This window comes from Alosa sapidissima, chromosome 21 (assembly GCF_018492685.1).
Source record: "Alosa sapidissima isolate fAloSap1 chromosome 21, fAloSap1.pri, whole genome shotgun sequence".
In the NCBI taxonomy this organism is placed as follows: domain Eukaryota; kingdom Metazoa; phylum Chordata; class Actinopteri; order Clupeiformes; family Clupeidae; genus Alosa; species Alosa sapidissima.
In genome coordinates, this window is record NC_055977.1 from 13,872,679 (window position 1) to 13,896,010 (window position 23,332).

Consider the following 23,332-nt stretch of genomic DNA (forward strand, 5'->3'; position numbering starts at 1 on the left):
TAGCTTTCAGCAATTCTCCTGTCATTACAAACATGCTTGAAAAAGAAAAGGTTCTTTAATTCACAAAACAGACAACAATTAGACAGACAAGGCACTGGTGAAATATCACTGTGACTGATTGCTACTCTATGAATTTTTGGTTGAAATTTTAAAAAGAATATCTCAACACTTCCAATAACTTGTGGACGATTTCTTGAATATGAGGAAAATCCGTATATAATCATTTGGTAGGCAACTAATTTAAATTATTTAAATCCTAAGAGGAATTAGACTCTCCTAGATGTCAAATTCAAAATGATGAATACACCACCTACATGTCACATGTAAAAAAAACTGTGATCAGTGTTCAAAATACACCTCAGAAATTCATGTACAAATCTTGGGTGAAAGCTCACAAAATGGACTTGCAGAAGACCATGAAACTCGAGTGTCCCTAAAAGTCAGTCAAGATATTGTATTCTTTGAAATGGAATGACAATAATATATGAGGACATTCATGAAATTGCTGGCTCTGTTAAATTATGTTGGCTGTCAGCAATTTACATGTAGTGTTATCTTATAATACTGTTAGTTATTTCTTTCTAGGTGTCATTAACACCTAGGCTTGTCAGAGTTGGAGGTTAGAGATAACTGTAAACAATACCTCTTTTGACTTATTTTGTACATCAGCGACCTCTTTTTTCAATTTTTCTTTTTCTTTCTCAAGTTTCTCTATAGCTTTGCGGAGGTCCTCTGCCTCCTTACTGCTTTGGAGTCTCTGCACTTCAAGCTTCTCAACAACAGTGACTTTCTCTGAGGTTTGCTTCTCGGTGTTCTGTAGGCGAATGCGGATCTCGTCTGCCTGATTTTTGTACTTGTTGGCCTCCTCCTCAGCTTTGGCCTGGGCTTGGCTGAGCTGTGAAACCTGCTGCTTCAGTTTCTCTGCCTCAGCTGTGGCCTCACGTTGCCTTTTCCGCTCCACTTCCAGAGACTTCTGGAAACCTTCAGCCTCCTCCTCCAATCTCTGCTGCATCTGGTTTTTGTCCTGAAGGAGTTTCTGAGCTTCCTTTTGTGCCTTATCTTTTGCTTTCTGGAGCTTCTCGGCTTCTTCCTTGAGTGTCGTGGCTTCCTGGATGGCCTGCATTTTTTCCTGGAGCATTTTGTCCGCCAGCTCCCTCTGCTGGGCGAGGTCAGCCTCTGCAGCCTCTCGCAGTCTGGCTGCTTCTTGAGCCTCGACACTGAGCCTTGCAGCTTCCTCTGCCAGCTTCTTCATGTTCTCAGCCTCTTCTTCTAGTAGTTTCTGTGTGCTCTCTTTGTCTTTCTTGTGAAGACGTTTGTTTTCCTCTTCAATTTTGAGCTTTAATTTGACTAACTCCTCCATCTGAAACTTAACTTTGGAGAGTTCCTCTTCCACCAGGGCCTTCTGTTTCATAGCATCACCGACTTCATCCTTTAGCCTCTGTAGCTCTCCATCCAGTACAGATTTTTGCTTATCTGTTTCATCTAGTTGAACTTTAACCTTTGCGAGTTCTTGCTCAACCTGAGACTTCTGTTTGAGGGTTTTCTCAGCCAGTTGCTTGTGCTTGGCCATCTCAGCGTCAGCTTGCTGTTTTTGTTTGAGGGCGGCTGCTTCAGCTTCGGCTCTCTTTGCAGCTTCCTCCTGAGCTTCTTTCCTCTGCTTCTCTGCATCCTCCTGGGCCTTGGTCTGCTTGGCTGCTTCTGCCTCAGCCGCTTGCTTCTGACGCTCAGCATCTTCTGCCTTTTGCCGTAAGAGAGCAGCCTCTTTCTCGGCATTTTCTTTGGCTTTTGCAGCGTCCTTAGCCAGCTTCTTGGCCATTTCAAACTCCTCCTTAAGCTTAACCTGAGCTGCACTGTCCTCTTTCTGTTGTACCAGGATATCTTGGGCCTGCTTTTCGGCAGTAGAGCATTTCAGGGCAGCTTCTTTGGCCGCTACAATCTGTTTCTCCGCCTCTTTGTCGGCTTTCTCCTTCTGCTTGTTGGCTTCAGCAGCTTTCTGCTTGAGGCGCTCAACCTCTTCCTGAGCTGCCTTGCGTTGTCTTGCTGCCTCCTCCTCTGCTGCTTTGATCTTCTTCACCTTCTCTTCTGCCTCTTTCCTCTTCTTCTCCTCTTCTTGAGCGAGCTTTCTGAATTTCTCAGCCTCCTCCTCTGCCTTGGTTTTGCTCTTCTGAGTCTCATCTGCAATGCCTTTGAGTTTGTTCAGCTCCTTCTCAAGGTCAGTCTTTCCTATTGAGGCCTTCTCAAAGTTGAGTTTGAGGATGCGTATTTCCTCCTCCACGACTTTTCTGTGTGTCTCTGTTTCCTCAACAATTTTCTTCTGTCGCTCCAGCTCTGTATCTGAGGCTTTCTTCAGCTGGTTCATTTTCTCATCAATATCCTGCTTATGCTGAGCTGCTTGGTCTTCAAGCTGTTTCCTCTGATATGCCTCTTCTTCAGCTTTCCTTTTGAGACGTTCATTTTCAGCCTCTTTTTCCTTGAGTGCTATCTCGGCTTCAGTTTTAAGCCTTGTGGCCTCATTTATTGCGGCCAGCTTTTCTTTCAGGATCTTCTCTGCTTCTGCTCTCTGTCGAGCTGCTTCATCCTCAGCGACTTGTCTTTGTCTCTTGGCCTCTTCTGCCACTGTTCTCAGCTTAGATGCTTCTTCAGCCAGTGTCCTCATTTTGGTTGCCTCAGATTCAATCAACTGTTTACTCTTTTCCGTGGTGGACATGGACTCTTTCTCTGCTGCAGACTTGGCCTGGAGGAGAATGTCCATTTCAGCTCTAACTTTGGCCAGTTCCTCTTCCAGCTGTTTCCTCTGTTTTTCAGCAGCGCTGGCCTCGTTCTTCAGCCTCTGGAGTTCGCCGTCCAGCAGGGTCCTCTGTTGTGCCGCATGGTCAAAGTCAGCTCTGAGGCGGATGAGCTCTTGCTCGGCAGAGAGCTTCTGTTGAGCGGTGTCATCTGCAAGCTTTCTCTGCTTCTCCAGCTCTTTCTCTGCCATTTCCTTCTGCTTCAGTGCAGCTTCTTCCGCTTTGCCTCTCTTCTTAGCCTCACGCTCTGCCACCTCTTTCTGTTTCTCAGCATCCTGCTGGGCAAGGCTCTTCTTCTGTGCCTCCTCCTCAGCCTGAAGCCTCAGTCTCAGGGCCTCATTGGCCTTCTGCCTCCATTTTTCCAGCTCTGATTCTGCCTCTTCTCTGGCTTTGGATGCCTCTGCTTGCTGCCTCTTGAGACCTTCCGCTTCCTCCTGCAACTGGAGGACCGCATCCTGCTCTTGTTTGAGGGACTCCTCCAGCTTGGACGTTTTCTCGACCAAAGACAGACGCTTGCTCTGGAGTTCTGCCGCTGCACTTTTTACAGCAACTTCCTCAACGACCTTGATCTGGCGCTGCTTTTCTATCTCTGCCTGTTTGAGGCACCGCTCAGCTTCCTCAGCCTGGAGCTTGTATTTCTCCAAGTCCTCCAGAGCTTTCTGTTTCTGCTTGGCTGCCTCCTTCTCAGCCTCGGCTTTCTTCTTCAGCTCGTCCTCTGCCTTGCGCTTCCGTTGCGTCTCTTCTGTCACCTGAGCGCGGAGTTTCTCAGCCTCCTCCTGTGCTGCTTTCCTCAGCCTGTCTGCCTCAGCGGCCTTGTCTCTCAGCTGCTGAAGCTCAGCTTCGGCCGTGGACTTCTGCGTTACAGTGGTCTCAAGCTGTAGCCGGATTATGCGAATCTCCTCTTCGACTTTGATGCGACTCTGAAGGGCCTCCTCCACCTGCTGTGCCTTGGTTTTGATCTCTTGCTCGGACAGGCTCTTGAGTTGGTGCAACTCTTGCTGGATGTTCTGCTTCTGCTTCTCGGCGTCCACAGACACCACCTCCCTCTTGCTGACCTCCGATTTCATTTTGAGCTTGAGCTCTTCGGCCTCTTTCTCGGCCTTGGCGATGGCTTTGGCGTGAGTCTCGGCTAACTGCCTCTGTTTGTCTAACTCTGCCTGCATCTCTGCCATCTTTTTCTTCTCCTCTGCTTTTATCTTTTCAGCGGTTTTCTGTATTAGTGGAAGTAGACAGCATTGGGGGGTGGGAGGGAATAATAACATGGTTAAGGGGTTACAGGGTTAATTATGCAATTTTATCTTGGGTTACATTAAATGGTACAGGGAGATACATGGAAAAAAGTAAAAAGACATGTACAAAAACACTGGTTGTTACTTTGTACATTTCAAATTAAAACATCTTAGTTACACTGAAGAGAAATAGTTAACAATGAGTATTAAAGAGAGTTTTAAGCATTTGTTGAGAACATCATTGTACACTTTCTTGGATATATGGCACACAGAATGACACAACACTTCACTGAACAACACAATAGTGAATTTGGGATCTGGGATGACTACAAGCAGCTAAGATTGCTGACTAAAGAAAGTTTCACTGACAACAACATGGTCTGCTCCTACATCGGACTGCAATCGCTGTTCTGAATTCTAATGTGTAGCTCATAACTCATTCATGAGGGAGGAGTTATTTAGCGTAACTAAAGTGTGCAGAGATTATCAGCATAAGCTTCAGCAGAGGCAGAGAGAAAAGGGGAGGAATAGCTGCACTTTGCATAGCTAGTTTGAATGGGTCAAACTAACTGAGCAGCCATTTTGTGTTTGGATCATGCCTCATTTCAAAAAGCACAGCTTAGTGATGCAGCATGACAAGCAGGAGATATGAAGAATGTTTAATGACGAAAGAGTGAATGAATGAACAAAGGAATTAATGAATATGTTATACTCAGATGACAAACTTGACATGATGAATGTCAATGACCTCTCACTGCAAGTTTTAACTGATACTTGGCAAGGTAGTTGAGATTTGCAAGTATGTTATCTCGACAACTCTAAAGCTTGTCCTTACACTGATGTAAAAGGCGAAAGCACATGACGATGAAATGAAATGAGAAGTAATGCAAGAATTTAAAGGTAAAGATGATGAGTTAAATACCTGGTTATTGTGCGGATATTTTACCTCTTTAGTGCCCAAACATGACAAACATTCATCATGATAAAGCACTGGCAAGCAGTTTAGAGAAGCAAACAAACAAACATAATTTAAAAAGGTTAGAAAAGAAAGGGCAGAAAGAAAAAACAGTGCTCATTTGTAACAGAACAGTGAAACAGGGTGCAAGTCAGCCTGAAGCATAGACTGAGAGAGTCCAAGCCCAGAAGAGAGTCAAACAGAAAGGTTCCTGGGGGATGCCGTTTATTACAGTAAGTCTGTCAAAAGGGAGTGTCCATTCTATTCCCACAAAATTGACAAAGCACATGGTGTTTCCCTGACGAGGGTGAGCATGCACAACATGTCTTTTGAGAAAATGGAGACAGTGAAGTTACTTCAGGCTGAGAAGGGATAGTGAGTGATAAGGGAAGGGGGATCACTGTATTCTCCCACTTAAGGCCCTTGGCAGCTAAGGGGGGCAAGACAGCTATACATAGAGGATGGCAGACCACTGGTTGATGGGGATGTGCTGCACCACTAACATTCTGGGGTCTCCATAATCATAAGTTAACAACCTCACCTTTTTCATCTAATCTATTTAAAGAAGAAATCAACTTGCAAACTAAACTCAACATCAACTGTGAACTGAACTAAACTCATGTAAAGTAAACGTAAGGCTCACTCTGTGTGCCAGATAAAGGGAGATATTTGCTTCTAAACTTGTACACTAAGTCACTGAGTGGCATGGCCTATTGGTTGGTTCCATCCATGTTCGATTCAGTGTGCATACATTCTGGGTCCAACTCATATACAATGGTATAAAATAGTCTGTATGGTTCTACATACATGACAATATTACTATGTGTTAGTGATGATTTGAGTGGAGGAGCAGTGTTCCTCTTGCTCCTGCTGAGTTGAGCATGGTAGGCGCAACTTACCTCCTCGTCCTCTAGGCGGCGCTGTGTGTCCGTGATGAAGATGATGTACTGGCTCATGAGTGTGAGCAGCTCGCTGTAGCGAGTTCTCAGATTGACATACTTCAGGAGAGAGAAGTCAGCGATGAACAATATATACAAATATGTAATTTAACAAACAAAAAATAATAATGAACAATTAATGAAATCAATATACTGCTTAAAATGTATTAAGTTCTGAAAGATCAGATGGTTTGATTTCATCAGACACACTAGGAATGAAATAAACAGTCTCCTTCACCTACCTCTTGAATAATGTTGTCGGACACTGACTCCATTTTGGATTTCTTGGCGGGAGAGGCCAGTGGCTCTCCCAGGGCTTTGTAGGTGACCAGCTGAAGCTCATAGTCCTATTGGGAGATAAAGTTAGTCATTCTTCTCTAGCCATGGAGGCTAAGAGGGCTGGTGCTTATACCATCTTTCTGTGATGCTCAGCGGATAAGAATCATAGACCAACAGCCTTCCCCGAAGTCGGTACCCATTAACAGCTGGGTGGACTGACACAGTGCAGATAAAGTGCTTTGTTCAAGAAAACAATTTCAAGTCACTTAAAGTGATTCTGACTAGTGACTTTTCAGTTGCCAGCCATTACACCATTTAGGTACTGCGAGATAAAGTCAAGCAATCTACAAAGGACTCTGGCTTATTAGAGAGAAAAGGGGGAAGCTCACTTACCTTCACTGCATCGATGTAAGACTTCGCATATTTCTGACACTCGTCCACTTTATCTTTGTTTTGCTCAATCTCCTGCAGGAGTTTCTGTAAAAAATGTGAGTTTTCGAGTCAGAGCATTGTGAAAAGCTCCCAAACTTTATTTTCTTTATTTACTGCTTTACCAAAATTGAATGAAAAAGGAGAAAAAAGAAAAGGAAAAAAAAAACTTTTAAGACTGTACACTCTCCTTGCATACCTTCTCCTGAGCGAGTTGGTCCTTGAGCGTTTTGCTGCCACTGATGGGTGCAGCGCAGCTCTTCTCCTGTCTCTGCTTGGCGTCAGCTGACCAGTTGATGAGCCAGTCGTAGCTGTCTCTGTACAGCTTCATCTGTCGTCCCAAGTTGTCCAGCTCGCGTTGGCGCAGGTCGATCTGGGCGAACACGGCCTGCCAGCGCTCCTGCAAGTTGCAGACGAGCGTGCGGTAGTGCTCGAGCTCGGCGTCGCGTTCGCTGTGGACCATCCGCATGCGGTCGTGCACTGCTACGGCCTTCTGGAGCTCCCGGTCCAAGCACTCAAAGGTGGCCTGCTCTTCCTCCGCATCCACACGCAGTTTCTGTGTAGATAGTAGAGTTTTACATTAACAGATAAATTCCTCACGGAATGTTACGATCACCTGTCAGGTATTGAAAGTACAGTACAGTCTGCGATGGCATTATTGATGTTTGAGTCAACAGTCAATAATATTATACCCCTACCTTCCATGCTACTAAATTTAAAAAGAAATATTTGATTAGAGTCACAGAGTGTACCTTTAGTTTTTAGATTTTTTACAATTATTTTTACTGGGTGTCTGTACCTTGAGCTGGTCAAGGTGAGCCTTCACTTCTTTCTCCTCTGCAGGAACCTTGTTGACGTTACGCAGCTCGCCTTCAAACTGCTTGAGTGCATCCTCAGCTTCCTGTGTGCTACGGATCACCACGTTGATGGTCTTCAACCTGAATGATTGGGGGGGAATTATAGGATACCCTTTAAATGCCTATAAATATACTACTGTAGTTAACCCATCTAGGGAAATAGATTGGGTGAACTAATTAATAAGCATAATATATTATGTATTTTATGGGGTAATTTTGCTTTCTCTGAATATTTCTTTCACAAGGTTGCTTTCAAGATGATTTTGATCTCCTGAGAGATGATTTTGTTTTCCTCAACTTTACCAGTGGTGCCAATAAATGTGGAGGGTGCTGTATTTGGTTTGGTGACTGGCCATGGTGCTGAAATGCCTAACAGAGGTTGTGTGTGGTACACACTGTACTGTATGTGATGTCTGTGGAGATTCCCAACAGTAAGGAGAAGTAAGTGAGAAGTAAGTGAGAAGTAAGTGAGCCAAAAGCTACTAGTGAATAATTGGGAAGAACTGATGCAGCGAACAGTCATCGCCCCTGTGCACTGTGATCTGGACGACAGGAGGTGGGATACTGAGCTTTGTCAGTGGGTGTGAAATACCAGGACATGTAGGGCAACTCTAGAATAAGGAAGTGGGGTGAATGACAGCTGTCAATCATCCCCATGGGCTCCTCCCATGACATGGCTTCAGAGACATTTCATATTGATATGTAAAATATTAAGTAGCTGAACATATAAATAATATAAGAACAAAGTATATTTTCAAGTTCTTTGTACTGAGTGGGTGCTTACTTGTCCATGTAGACGGAGGACAGGCTGTGGACGTGCTCCATCTTCTTGAGGGTGATGTCCAGCTCTGAGCTCAGCATAGGCATGGAGCCGGAGGCCTGAGGGGACGCCAGCACACTCTGCGTCTGAGTGGCCACCTTATCCAGATCTTTCTTTATGCTCTCCAGCTCGATCTGCACTTGCTGATGGACACACACACACACACATACACAGAGTTAGGAGGTTTAACTACAACTAACAAAATTCACAGAAATAGATTCAATAGCTGTTGATCTTACTAAATGCATTAGTCAACGTGTTGCTCTGAGTTTGTAACATAAATGTGTTTGCTTTTGAAACTAAACAATACAGCTAGAAAGTGATACAAATATTTCTAGTGATTTTATTTAGTGTTTCACCTTCTGGTCAGTGGTCCTCTGGGCACAGGCCTTGAGGGGCTCCTTGTCCACCGGGTGTCTGAGGCGGTTAACGGTGCGAGTCTCACAGTTCTCCAGTCTCAGGCGCAGGTCTCGGATCTGAGTCATGTACGTCTTACACAGAGATTCATCCTGCTCACCTGTAAACACACACACACACACGTACACACACAGAGGTGGCGTTACAGGGTTGACTAGGAAGCGATAGGATAGTTACCAGTGTTTCCCATACATTGACTAATCTGTGGCGGGGCGCCGATGAATATTCTATGTTTAATTTAATTTAATTTAATTTAATTTAATTTAAATATAAGGTCAAATCCTTGCATTGCCATTGAGCTGCGCTTTTTACGCACGCAGCCTTTCCTTGCCCCGCCCCGCTCTCTCTCGTAGCCCGCTGCCACTCCTCTGCATGTGCATTTAACAAAATATTCACGATTGTTGAAGGATTGTTGTTGCCATAGAAGCATTGCATAGAAGACGTCTGGCTAAATTGCTATTAAATCCCTTTAGCACCGTGACCATGCTGCGGAAATTTGTTCAAAACTGCTGCATTGAAGTGAACTCTGCTAAGGTCTTACAACATAGTAGGCTACATTGAAGACTAAACTAAGTTAAGTTATGAAATCAAGCAGTATCTCAAAGCTAACGTTAGAATACTGTTTGGATGTCGAATTTAGAATGCTTAGCCTACTTACAGCTGCTTGTCAATTTCGTTGAAGGGCTCATTTTATTGACTCTGACACTGAATGCAAAATCCCGATGTAAATGGAAAAGTGTTTTCCAAAATTTAAAAGTGCTTGTCCCAAGGAGAAGTACGAACCTTTATTTTAACTATGTAGAAAACGTTATGAATTACATCCACACATCAGCAGCCTTTCAACTGTGTTACAATTGCAAGGGTTCCCTCAAACGTCTTAAAAAGTGACAGGCACTCAATTAGACCTATACACTACCAAGACGATCTTAATACCCCCCCCCCCTTGTCAAAGTTAGCTACCACCACAAATTGAATCCAATTCTGTGGGAAACACTGGTTACACACACAAACAAACACAGTTTAGATACACCAACAAGCGAAATGCTGTATAATAGGACTACAAGTGAAGTGATCTATAATAGCACCAGGATAACTGGTAACATACTGTATCTAGAGAACTGATGTTGTACACACCAGCTCTTATGCGAGTATCACATAACAGTAAAACACACACAAACACACACACACACACAGCAGCGCTTTTAGTAACAGGTGATATTGAACAGCAGAGATAACAGTTGGTCCCACTTTATATTAAGTATTCTTAAAGCAGTATACTTACAAGTCATTAATGCTAAGCACTGATATTCTATACATTATTCTATCACAAGCATTAGTGAGAACTCTTAATATGAAATGGACCTGGCATTTATTAGATATTCTTAGCAGAAAGCCACACCAAAACGTCACACAGCATAGCACTCATGGAGCTTTACCAGAGAGTGTTTCTGCTTCGGTGGGGACATATCCTGCAATGTCATTTCAACAGTTAGCCTAGCATCTCATCCTCATCACATTTCTGAATAATACATAGGCTATATGATGCTGTATGAATCATACATAGGCTATATGATGCTAAAATTAATCCTATGTAGGCTATATGATGCTGTATGAATCCTTTATAGGCTATATGATGCTGTATGAATCATACATAGGCTATATGATGCTAAAATTAATCCTATGTAGGCTATATGATGCTGTATAAATCCTATATCGGCTATAATATGCTGTATAAATCCTATGTAGGCTATATGATGCTGTATAAATCCTATATAGGCTATATGATGCTGTATAAATCCTATATAGGCTATATGATGCTGTCTGTAAGACAAAATCAGTGATGTACTCTGTGGTAGTGGCCCACCTTGCTCCACAGACTGCAGGAGGACGTCGTAGTGCTGCTTGGCCGACTGGAAGCCATTCTCAGCCTGCAGACGGTCATCAGCGCCGAACAGCTCAGAGTCCTGGCTGTCCTTCATGAAGTTCTGGTAGTGCAGCTCCAGGTTCCTCAGGGCCAGGTTGTACTCCTCCACCTTCAGCGTCTTAAACTGGACCAGGGGAGAACAGACACAGAAATGAGTTATGGAGGAAAAGGAAATAGTTAATATCACAGAAATCAAACAACGGTAGGTAGTACAACATTTGGGGAATAACATAAAAACACCTTTAACAATCTTATTTTAGTGTTGCAGGAGAAGTGGATCAACCACACTCCACTGGTTTGGTAAATAGTCTGTTTATTCTCGGAAGTTCATTGAGGGTAGTCCTCATTTTCAGTGATGCTGAGATAATGTGTAACGCTAGCTGTGCTGTGAATAAACCTCTTTCCTGACACTTAATGAGTGATAGACACTAGCACTGGTCTCCTTGCTAGCACCCCCTGCTCCCAATCTCAGGTGCCTCAAGTTTGTGGGTAAGAGCCCAGGCCGGTGTGGGACTGAACGCCGGACACTGCGGGTCACAAATGTTTACCATGAGGAAGTTCCAGGAGTTGATGAGCTGGATGTCCCTCGTGAGGTACTGCCAGGACAGGAGGCTCTTCATGTCCACGTGAAGCCTCTGCCAGAGCACAAACAGCTTCTTCAGACCGCCGTCCAACCTAGAAACATGACGTTAATTTATTCAGTGAAGGTGAGATGCACATTTCATTGCAACAATTCGGTACAAAACACTCCATAGTGTCGGTATATCACTGTCCTCTTTTCTTTAAGTCTGACCCAGGGAAAACAGAAAAGTAAATAATGATGATTAATTATTTAATGTTAATGTTTTTTTTTTCTTATGCTGACCAGATACAACAGAAAAGAAAATTCAAGTGTATGTGTGTGTGTTTTAGCATCTGTCTGTGTGTGTCATATTAAAACATTAGAGAAGTGTTTTTATGGAATCTAACGAGAGGTCAAAGGTTAAACACTTACTCATTGACGCTGTCCACCGCCTCCTTATTGGTTGGGGGGACAACAAAGCAGACGGAGGGCATGGTGGCTTCGCCTCCTTTGGGGTTCTTCACCTTCCACTTGGAGGGCTCGGTGTTGTTCAGCAGCGTACAGTCATCGCCTCTGTGCACTGTGATCTGGACGACAGGATGCTCACGGTTAGACCGATGGCACTGAATATGGTTTTTTTTTCTACTCCTTTTTTGAATAAATCTGTTAGTTTGAATAATTTGCAGCTGTGTTTGAGAAAGGAGCGAGTCTCAGAGTCCCTGCGCACTGTGATCTGAACGCCATGTAATTCACGGTTAGAGGGGTCGGACAGAATATCTTTTTCTTTGTGGGTTTGAGGTAGAAACAGGTCACAGTTTATCAAGTATAGAGAGTATGGTAATTGCAACCTGGTAATTGGGATAGGGATTGGGATTTGTTTGAACTTGCAACTGTTGGCACAATCATTACAGTGAGGAAATGTAATATGTGTATTTGTCTAGTTTTGGTGGTTTCCAAATTTCACATGACACCACAAATGAACTGTGAAATGCAACCATTGATGTCTGTATAACCACGAGAGAATCAGTCTGTCAGTCGTGTCAAGATAGGCTAGACTGATGTCATGGTTTAGCTCTCCCCTCATCACAAGACAAGTAAAAACTGGCCTGCAAATAGTAAAAAAAAAGATAATCTGGAGACTGAGTGTCACAATGTTCTGCTCTGTGCTCTGGAATTCAGCTCAGCTCCATGGACTTTGTGGGCATGATTGCAGTGAACAATCAACATAGTGTGCTGTGTACAAACAAACAGTTTCCAGAAAAAAAAAAACACATTGGGATCAAAATGAGATACAAATAGGCTACAAATAATAATGACACAAAGGGTACACAAAAACAAGGACACAACAAACAAGCAAAAAACACACAGACAAACAAGCCAGAAATAAACAATCCAACAGCAAATGACACATTAAGAGGGTTACTAACATCTCTGCCTCACCTCCATCTGTTTAAAGTCGCACACGGCCTGCACGGGCTGCTTGGCCTTAACCGAGTTGGCAGGGTTACGTGGTTTCAGCTGGACGACGGTCTTGGCCCGTCTGTTGAGGCCGTCCAGGTGAGTCTTAAACTCATTTAGCTGCTCCTTTTCATCCTGCTCAAACACACAGGACTCGATGAGGAATGGACGGCTTAGACGTTACGTGTTAGCTGAAAGCTTTTCCCACTCTAGGGGAAATCTTCTAATATTTGATAGCTATGAATTTATCATCTTCTGCAACATCTCTCTTGTGATACTTGTGGACGATTAATGTTTACAGGAACATGTTAACAGCACACATTCTAAAGTTAAAAGTAACAAAATCACGGCAAATCTTCATACCGGAAATCCAAAAAGCTACTCTTTAAAATGATTACACTACACACGGCCCAGTGTTTGAAAGTTACAGATGGGCTACACCAGGCCTGCAACTGAAGTGCTCTGTTCTGGAACGCTGGTCTAATGTTTTCCTAATGTCACGTCTGGTGTAGCCAGTTCCATTGATTATAGTGGAAGCTGATTGTTGCAGCTCATGCTCAGTGAACGGAGCGCATCAGTTATGTGCCCGGTGTACCTTGCCTGTTACAATGACAGCCGTCCGGCATGGGGTGCTTAACGTGTCTCACTCACCGCTGAGTCCTGCAGCAGGTCCTCCAGCCTTGTCACGGTGATGGCGCGGTCACACACGTACTTCCTATTCATCGTGTCGTTGATCTTCTTCATCTGGTCCTGGGCATCTTTCACGTCATTGAAGAACTGCAATGGTGAACAGAGGGAGGGATACAACATGGCTCAGCTCACTAGCAAGACTTTATCTCCCTAACAGTTTTACTCACTCCGATGCAAAAACAGAGGCGTTTATGTGTGTGTGTGTACGTGTGTGTGTGTGTGTGTGTGTGTGTGTGTGTGTGTGTACCTGGAAGTAGGCAGTGTTTTCTTTTAGGTGTGTCTCAATACAGCAGCACAGCTGGAGGATCCAGCTCCACTGGGTCTGTAGGGCTGCAGTGAAGGCCTGAGAGAAGGAAAGAGAAATAGAGGGAGGGAGGGAGAGAGAAAGAGAGAAATATAGACAGAGGGAGAGAGAGAAAAGAGTTAAGAGAAAAGGCAAGACAGAAGGGAAAGTGGGGTGTATATGATAGAGGAAGAAAGATTTATCAAAGGTCAAGCTGCCAAATCTGTTTCCAAATCTGTATCCAAAACACAACGAATGACTTGAAGTCTTGGCTCGGCTGCCTCTCTCTGTGTCCTACCTCGATGGTTTTCTTGCCAGGGTGGCCTTCCTTCAGCAGTTTGTCTCCTGTGGCCTGAACAGTGTTCACCTTCCTCTCCCTATGTTCCAGCTCACGCATCAGACCCTAACACACAAAATGACCTTACATTACTACACAATACTACGCAAACATCCCATGACTTTAACACATTACTACACAATACTACACAAACATCCCATAATGTCACCACATGTTTTTTTTTTTTTTTTTCAAACTAAAAATAATTTCATGACTGGTCTTGATAATTGTAAATTATTGTAAAATATTGTGCTTTGAGAGGTTGAATGTTGAGAGGAAACAGTTCTCGTACTGAGTAGTTGTCCTTCTTGGTGGTCATGTTGGTGTTGCGGTCGCTCCAGTCGTAGTTGACCTCCTCTTCCTCTTTCTCGTTGAGCCACATCAGCTCTTTGGTGGCGGCGGTCACAAAGGCGTGAAGCTGATCCAGACTGCGCAGGCGTGTTTTGCTGGAGTTCTGGAGGAGACAAGACACCTTGAGAATTACTACCATGTCAGGAGAAGTCTCTGTCCATAGATGTTATCACAACTTTTGACTTTTGGTGTCTGTCCTGAAGTGGATTTAAAGTAAAAGTGACAATGGCTTGAGTTTGGTTACATCCATCTTAGATGATAACCTGTTTTCATGCATGTAAGAAAAGTGTAATTGTTCAAAGACTACAGTATACTGTACTTAATCTACCTTCCACTCCACATACATAAAGTCTTTAAGATTTGTTCAGTTGATTTCTTTTTGGTATAAGGTGATCTCTATATGATCACTTAATGCGTAGTGAAGCTAAATTCAAGGCACAGTGAAGCTGAACTTAAAGTAACTTGAAGGGAACATCTCCAATATTCATCATTCATCATCCAGTTTTCTGTTTGGTGTAAGGTGATGGTCAGTACATGACCACTATATGCATACATACAATATAAGAGTGTTACTGTGGGCACATACCAGGAGCTTTGCATACTGCAGGTCCAGTTTCCCCAGATAGTCTCTGTAGGCTCCCTTACTAAGAGGGGTTAGCTGACTCTGAGGGGAGAGGAATCAGATATACTTCATGTTTAAGATGAAAACATACATACACATTACTGCATAACAGTACTAACTGTTGGGGTACTGGGGCCTACTTTGACCAGAACCACTCTTGTAATTTAGCTGTAGCACAGACCGTAATAAAATAATATGTTCTACTGTGCGTGTATAGACACATTTTTAACATTTTGCTAATTACATGTTGATGGATACTATTGCAGGACCTTTGTAATACCCAATGTTGCTTCTGTCTGTTGTGTCTTTATTTAGTATAGCTGAAGCTGTATGAAACTCTAACATATGAAACTCCGTGTAGATTTTGGTTCTTCTGTGTCAAGTTGATATTCTGCTAAACTAAACCAAGGTTGCTTTTCTATGGCCTGTCGAGTTATACAGGAAAGATCAAGGTTTATGTTCAGACTGAGCCTTTTAAACACCTTGAGACGGATTCTTATGTTAAAACTGAATTAAATTGAATTGATATGCAGCTGACATGTACATTTACATTTATTAATTTAGCAGATGCTTTTATCTAAAGCGACTTTCAAAAAACCTCTCTCTCTCTCTCTCTCTCTCCTCTCACCTCGTCAGCCCTGGCGCGGTCGATCTTGGACTTGAAGTCCTCGACGGACTGGTGCAGGCCGCGGTGGCTGCCCAGCTGAGACTCCACGGAGGGCAGGTCGGCGCCCCATTCGGCCCCGTCGATCCGCCGCTGGTTCTCCTCCACCCAGGCCAGCAGGTCCTGGATGTAGCGCAGCGTCACCTCATCCAGCTCCGGACGCACGCGCGTCGACTGCTGCTGCATAGATACCTGAGACAGGGCAGAGGAGGACGTTACTAATGTTTGGAATGAAATGGACAAATATTAACAAAATGCTACTAACATGTATATTCCACATCTTAATTTCATGATAAACTGAAACGTCAGGCTTTTGTGTCTTTCTTCACAAGGAGGACGGAATTCTTTGTTTTGTGATATTGTGAAATATGATACCAGAGTATATTAACCGTACATCTAACTTTTATAAAGCATATGAATATGATGCCATACTGTATATCATTCACAGAAACGCACAAATATCATGTTTCATGTAAATGAGTAAATAATAATAATAATATAAGTACACACAACATCTTCATACAGTTAGCACAATATAAAACTCTTCAGCATCGTCACCTGAGACATGGGCACCTGCGCCACCTGTGCCATTGGCACTTGGGTGAGGGTCACACCAGACTTCAGACGAAGGTTGTACTCGCTGCGCAGGTTCACCAGGCGCTCGTGAAGTCGGTACACCCTGAGGATCAGACCAGGAATATGAATGAGGGACTGGTGCAGAAAAAAAAAATGACATTAAGAAGGCAATGCTTGATGAACATGTATTACTGTTTCTTACAGAGAATAACACAATTGGTTAAATGCATTTTCTGCTGTGCAATATTGGAATGGCACAGGAATGCAAAACTAAAACATGTGATTTGATGTGGGGAAGGTGTGCGATACTTCATGGTTGGTAAGTAGCAGGGCCCTCTGGGTGTCCAGTCTTCTTACCTTCTGTACATTTGTTCAGCTTGTAAGTGGCGTCCATCTTTGAGCTGCTGGACATCGTTGAACAGGAGTCGGATCATGCCCTCTGCTTTGTCCAGATCGGCCTCGACCTCACCGGTGTGCTGGGCTGGCTTACCTGCGTTCATCATGCGTACGTCCTACAGAACATGCATACATGCACACATGCCATACAGATTTGAGCAAGTACAGAGAGCCACAGGAATTCAATAGACAGACAAATATCAAAATAACTGATCAAAAGTTAGTCAAATTGCTTATTGATATAGAAATATACTTATTCCTTTTTTCCTTCATTTTCCACATACAGTATTCATTAATTCATACATAAACAATCATTCATTCACGCACCCACTCACACATTCATCCATCCATTTGTTAATTCGTTAATTCATTCATTCATTCATTCACCCACTCATGACTGGATGCTCACCGTTTGCAGCAGGGTCTCCACCTGGTTGAGTTGCTCCTCACAGACGCCAGACTCCATCTGCACTTTACTGACAATCCTCTGGAGGCGCTCCATCCTGCAAAAACAAACCAACGTCAGTCACACACACCAACGTCAGTCACACACACCAACATCAGTTAACCACACCAACGTCAGACACACACACCAACGTCAGTTAACCACACCAACGTCAGTCACACACACCAACGTCAGTTAACCACACCAACGTCAGTCACACACACCAACGTCAGTTAACCACACCAACGTCAGTTAACCACACCAACGTCAGTCACACACACCAACGTCAGACACACACACCAATGTCAGACACACACACCATCATCTAACACACAAACCAGTACCAGACACAACACAGACACACCATCTCTAATTTAATCTAAATCAGCGCAACCATAAAGATAACAGTCACAATGTTACTGGGGATGTCAACATGCACAATCATCTTTTTTTTTTTAAAAAAAGAAAAAAAGATAGCAGATAGCAGCAGCAGTCCAACAGTAAGAGTGAGGACAGACACTCACGGCCTCCTCTGGCGAAGCAGGTATCTTAAGCCATGACTGTCTCCATAGAAAGCCATACTGCTAGGAGGGTCTGAAGCAACAGTGCTTTGAAACTGAGCTGAACTAAGCAGAGATGGGTTTTCCCTCTACACTAGTAAAACCCCAGTACAGTCTCAGTATCACTGTCTGCTAGCTCCAAACTGGCCTCCCCTGCCCTGCCCACACACACACACACACACACACACACACACACACACACAGTCTTGTGACAGAAGGCTGATACCATCTGTTGATGACAAATTACTTGGAGACGGACTTTAATAACAAAAACAAAACATGAAAAAAAGTAAAAATGAATGGGCCAACTACAAGCTCACCGCATTTGTTAAATACCGGATTTCAACTGACACCAAGCAGTTGAAATTCAAGCAATATCTTAATAATAATGGTCAAGAAAACCTTTGGATATGTCTCAAAAATCGCTGATGTACTGTATGATCATTGTGTGCAATCAAATGAATAAGTAATAACATTTTTATAAAACTTAAACATCAGATGCCAGCTGCCATCCAGCTATATTTCTGGTTGTAAATAACACGACACAACAAGTCTTATTTGCATCTCTATGGCATTGCTAACATCATAGCAACCTCTTCTACGACTGAAACTTCAGTCAGACTTCAATACATTTCTCTACTATTTTCTCCACTATGTCTCCCATGTGCAGGTAAACTAAAAAAACCCTCTTCTAACAGTCCATCATCTATATGCTCATATTTTTGGCATCAATGTTAAATATTTTCAAGGTGAAGAGGTTATGATAAAGAATACTTTATGTGAATTTGAGGCATTCCTTTCTACTGTGAATGTAATGTGATGTGAGAATACATCCACATTGTCCACGCGCATTACCTTTCAAACTCGGTTCTCAGCAGGCGTTCCCTCTCCAGAATGGCGACGTGCAGCCGACCCCATTCCTTCTCCACGTCAAATGGGTGGTAATTGGAGGGAACTTTGATCTGACCTGCCTGAACAGCACCCTACAAACACAAACACCACGATCACCACCTCATTACCAAGCCACTGAATTCATGTCATAAAGTTAGATTGGATGACAGCCTCAGATAAATAAAGGTAAAGGTGACTGATATATTGTCAGATAAATAAAGGTAAATGTGACTGATATATAGCAGATGCATTTATCCAAAGCCAGACAAACTCGGGACTCGAACTCGGTCGAACCACTTGTCAGGCAGTGACGCTGCCACTTCTCCAAATGGTAATAAAAAGTAAAAGTTTGTGCATATAAAATGAAGCAGAAAAAGTAGCAGTGGTTGTCAGTTGTGTATATAACCAAAACACTTCTAAGCTTCTTAGTGACAGGAGTGCACAGAAAAATTGAGATGGCACGTGTGATATTGCAAGATTTATCAACATTGTACCTTAATATTTATTCATGTTTACCTCAAAGGATCTGAAGATTTGTTTGGAGCGGTTCTTGTCAGCCTCCTTCGCTGGCAGCTCAGTCTCTTTAAACTTGAGGAACTGACGCCAGAGAACCTGTGAAGACATCATGGAGCCCTCAGTATTCTGTCATGGTGCCAAACACCTTCATTTGTAAGTCTATGCTTGAATGCCAAAAGCCTTTGGTTTCCAGTCTAAGGCTTGAGTAGACTTGAAAGTCGCGGCTGAAAAATGTTGTCACATTAACCACCTACAGTACGATAAACCCATATCAAATCATAATCCAGATTAGATATTTTATTTTCAGAGAATGTCACTTAGTGTTTACGAGTGTTCACAAGTATCACTCTACAGCCGATATTGATAATTGCATAATGAAACGGCTAACAAATCTCACGTCTATCTCGTCGTAGCTGGTGGGGAACTTCCTCTCCTCGAACACGATGATGTGGTGTCTCATCCACTGCAGCAGCATGGTGACCAGCTCATAGTACTCCTGCCAGCGCAGCTCCAGCTCCTGAGGCAACACAGCAATATCATCTTTACAGCAACTCATGTACAGCATTTATATCATCAGCCTTTAGTTAATCATAAAGTTAAAGTTAAAGTTGACTGTATTAAGCAGACGCTTTAATCCGACAATATTTTATGCTACACAGATTCGCACCAGCGGCTTCAGGAATCGGTCCGGGGCCGACCAATTGGTCCAAGTGAAAGGGACAACTTTTCATGTCAACTAATCATGCCAAGTCATTTGTTATCATGACACTTCAGCACATCCAGCTGCTATCAAAACAGGAATGAATCAACTTGTAAATCAAGTTTACAGCAATTCACTGTAAACAGTAGTTGAGTCCTTGTCATAACATTGGCATAATCATGTCATGTCATTCGTCATTACGACACAGTATTTCAAAACAGAAATCTTGCATATACAGCAAATAGTATGTCAAATCCTTCTTAAAGGTGCTCTAAGCGATGCTGAGTAACGTCACTTCTGTTGACTTTCAAACAAAACAGAGCTAGTTCGCAACTTCCTCCCCCTCCCTCCCGTGCTGCTCCCGTGCAATTGAAATCTCCTAAACGCGCATCTCGTCTGTGATTTGCTGGAACAGTTTGTTATGTTTTTATGGGCTAGGTTTGCCCAGATTGTTTTTGTTGCCGTTTTTGGAGCCTGAGCTGTCCACAGAGATCGCATTTTTTTACAGTGTATTCAGGACATAGACAGCTAGCGGTTAGCTAGGTGATGCTTGCAGTAAGTGACATAAACTGTTTAGCCTAAAAAACATGTGGCATCGCTTAGAGCAGTGGTTTTTAAATATATATATTTTAAATATACCTATTACTATGAGGGTTGTTATACAATGTCATTATAATAATTTGGTGCATATCTGAACATTATAATGACTGGGAATAACAGTAGAGTGATAGCTCTCATATAGCAGAAAGCCCCAAATGCAATTTTTACACACTGTATTCTCCATTGCGAAGTGCTTGTGGCTAAAATAATTATTAGGATTAGCTTATTGTATTTTTACATTTGCCTTAGTATTGTCAATGGGTTTAATAACACATTAAGGGGGTCCTTGGCCAGAACCTAGTGGTATTTGGGGGGCCTTGTCGTGGAAAAGTTTGGGAACCCCTGGCTTAGAGCACCTTTAATGACATTATCATATTAGTACTTTCTATCATGACACTTCAGTAGTCCCATATATGTGATATTACTACTTTTGCTTTTTTTTGTTATTAATTATTTTTTATTTTTAAATGATTTTACCTTGTGCGTTTTATGTTTTCTTTTTATTATGATCTTTACCTTTTGAACTATTCTCTGACTATATTGTCCTTCTATGCTTTTATTTGTTATTACTGTTTGCTTTTGTTTATGTAAAGCACATTGAAATGCGCTATATAAATAAACTTGACTTGACTTGACTTGATATTGTGTTATCAGTCATGATGGCTCTCTTAATGTTAGATGCTGCAACTAATAAACTATGGAAAAGTCAAAATCCATACTTTATTACAGGTTATATATATATCTACACATAATCCGCCATGAAAATGTCTCACTGTTTATTATCTTATCAGACTCACGTTGGCTTTGACGCCATCTTGGACATCGGGTACTCTGGGCATGACATCATAAACAGAGGAAACATAGGTGATAATGGACTTCTCATCAGGATGGGGAACGTCCACATCTAGGCAATGTAGGGTGGAGAGAGGTTAGCTATGCAGAACTTAGGAAAAAGGAAAACACGACTACTACTACTGCTATTACCAGAACTTCTACTATCACTTTATTAAAGGCAATAATTTAAAAAAATCACTTTACTTCCACTGTACTTTCTACTTGCACTTTGGACTTAATGACACTTCCAGAATTTTACTGCAAGCTGTGCTTAACCAACATCTATGCTAAAAATGAGTAAGAATAAACGCCCAACAATTAAATAATATTGCTGAAAAATGTAATTGTGGTTTTAAAGTACTGACAATAAAATACTTTAAAGAGGACTTTAACCTGAATCTATCAAGTAGAGGGAAAGACTGCCAAGTAAATCAAATCCAAGACTGGATTATAATTGAAGTGATACACATGTCCAAACAGACAAATTGGATGTGGCGACTGGTTTTATTACCTTCGGGATCAAGCAGACGGGTGACGCCCAGCTCGCGCTCCGCCACGTTGAACGCCTGCTCCAGATTCTCCAGGTTAGTCTGTCGGTAAACTTTTCCCATGTCAATCAAACCTGGCCTGGAGGGACAAAGCCGGACAGACAAAATAAAAGGGTTTCAGTATACCAGTAACCTCAACGTTTTCAATGGTTGATTAGTGGTTTGAAGGTAAGCCATTACTAGCTTGCACACTGAATCGCTAGTAACCTGGGGTGGGTAGGAAAAACAGTCAGGTACCTTGAAACAATTCTCCTCTTCAAATGAGCATACATGTATCTGTGGATTGCTCTTACAACTAAGACCGAAATACACACATACTATAAGGTCTGCTTGACAGGGACAACCTGCACTCCCCTCCCACCCATAATGATCCTATATTGCAAATGTACATACTGTAATTATACTTATACAGTACATGCCATATTCTACTGCTATTCATTCCATTCTTAGTGTTCTGTTTTGTATTCTTTAATGTTTTTTATTCTTAATTCTTATGTTAAGTGTATTAAGTGAGTGTTGTACTTGAAAGCAAAGATTAACAGAGTCAAATTACTTGTTTGTTTACACAAACCTGGCCAATAAAGCTGTATAACATATAATAATAACTATATCTTGTCTCTTTTGAAATCCATCCAAACAGGGCTATAAAAATGAAGGTCAGGTAATGGGTGCTTCCTCGTAGATCATAAATCTGAGCCTGCCAGCTGTAAAGGTCAGCCATCAGAGTGTGCAGGTGAGGAAGTTGCCTGGCCGTGATTGACATGCCTTTCAGGAGGCAAGCAAAAACAAGAGACTCGCCCATTCCTGCCTCTCCTTGAGTGTAGAGACTGCCGTGCATCCCCTGCCCTAAGTATATACAAATCCAATCTTTCATGAGCAGATGCTGCCAAGAATGCAGTTTCAGCTCCAGTGGCGTGCACATACATGCTCTACATTTACATATTAAATTGTTCAGAAGGAGCTCTCCAGCTTCACCAGCAACACAAACGGCAAAGCACATTTTCTACAAATGAGCATAATGACACCTAAATGCCGTTGCCACTATGATGTAGTGATAGGCAGTTTCAGTTACTGTTAGTGAGTTTGTAATGTTTTGCTCTTAAATTAATGATTTGGAATGATTTTCTTTTAGAACTAGTGGCCAATTCTTTTTTTTCTAACAAGTCCACAGTAACCAACTTTTTACGAGACTAGAGAAAAAATGGAACATTCCTCTTGTGTCATGGTAGTATCCCTGTCTCCCATTCTTGTTTTAACAAATCCACAGCATCACAGAACATGAGATGCAGGAGGATACTGTTTCTTGAACAGATAGACAGAAACATCCATACACTGCCTGCACTCTTCTGACTTGGTAGTATCCCTGCTGGCTCGCCATGGGGGCCTCTTCGAAGTAGCACGCCTGTCTGTAGGACAGCCTGTCCCGAGGGATGGAAGGATGGTGGTGTGATGCATCGCCCATCACCTGCTCCCCACTGTGGGAGCTGCGGCTTAGGGACCTCCTGCTCATCGAGCTCCTGCTCACAGACATCTGGCTCAGAGTCTCGCTTGCCGAGTCGTAAGAGCTTTCGTTGGGCAGGTCATCACAGAGCATCACCACCCGGTCCTCGAGGTCGCTGACCGAGCCGTGAGCGCTGCTCGAGGCCGAGCTGCCATGCCGCTTCT

General features: G+C 42.8%; 1 protein-coding gene across 19 annotated transcripts in view; it reads right to left on the bottom strand.

The window, feature by feature from the left end:
- pleca (plectin a) overlaps positions 1-23,332 on the bottom strand; it is a 148,948-nt gene that overhangs the window by 8,946 nt on the left and 116,670 nt on the right. For 16 of the 19 annotated variants that reach the window (XM_042076226.1, XM_042076227.1, XM_042076238.1 and 13 more), the window contains 27 exons: positions 21,631-21,746; positions 21,083-21,189; positions 19,383-19,502; positions 18,986-19,081; positions 18,434-18,561; positions 16,983-17,076; positions 16,535-16,689; positions 16,160-16,280; positions 15,566-15,793; positions 14,902-14,979; positions 14,257-14,418; positions 13,926-14,030; positions 13,592-13,687; positions 13,306-13,431; positions 12,637-12,789; positions 11,629-11,783; positions 11,183-11,309; positions 10,575-10,758; positions 10,147-10,179; positions 8,653-8,810; positions 8,258-8,436; positions 7,416-7,554; positions 6,816-7,172; positions 6,581-6,664; positions 6,151-6,255; positions 5,870-5,968; positions 644-3,997 (listed from right to left, as the gene is read on the bottom strand). In XM_042076226.1, coding sequence (XP_041932160.1) covers positions 644-3,997; positions 5,870-5,968; positions 6,151-6,255; positions 6,581-6,664; positions 6,816-7,172; positions 7,416-7,554; positions 8,258-8,436; positions 8,653-8,810; positions 10,147-10,179; positions 10,575-10,758; positions 11,183-11,309; positions 11,629-11,783; positions 12,637-12,789; positions 13,306-13,431; positions 13,592-13,687; positions 13,926-14,030; positions 14,257-14,418; positions 14,902-14,979; positions 15,566-15,793; positions 16,160-16,280; positions 16,535-16,689; positions 16,983-17,076; positions 18,434-18,561; positions 18,986-19,081; positions 19,383-19,502; positions 21,083-21,189; positions 21,631-21,746 — 6,859 coding nt within the window. The remainder of the gene's footprint in view (positions 1-643; positions 3,998-5,869; positions 5,969-6,150; positions 6,256-6,580; positions 6,665-6,815; positions 7,173-7,415; positions 7,555-8,257; positions 8,437-8,652; positions 8,811-10,146; positions 10,180-10,574; positions 10,759-11,182; positions 11,310-11,628; positions 11,784-12,636; positions 12,790-13,305; positions 13,432-13,591; positions 13,688-13,925; positions 14,031-14,256; positions 14,419-14,901; positions 14,980-15,565; positions 15,794-16,159; positions 16,281-16,534; positions 16,690-16,982; positions 17,077-18,433; positions 18,562-18,985; positions 19,082-19,382; positions 19,503-21,082; positions 21,190-21,630; positions 21,747-23,332) is intronic. The other 3 variants (XM_042076246.1, XM_042076243.1, XM_042076245.1) reach the window with 1 other exon arrangement.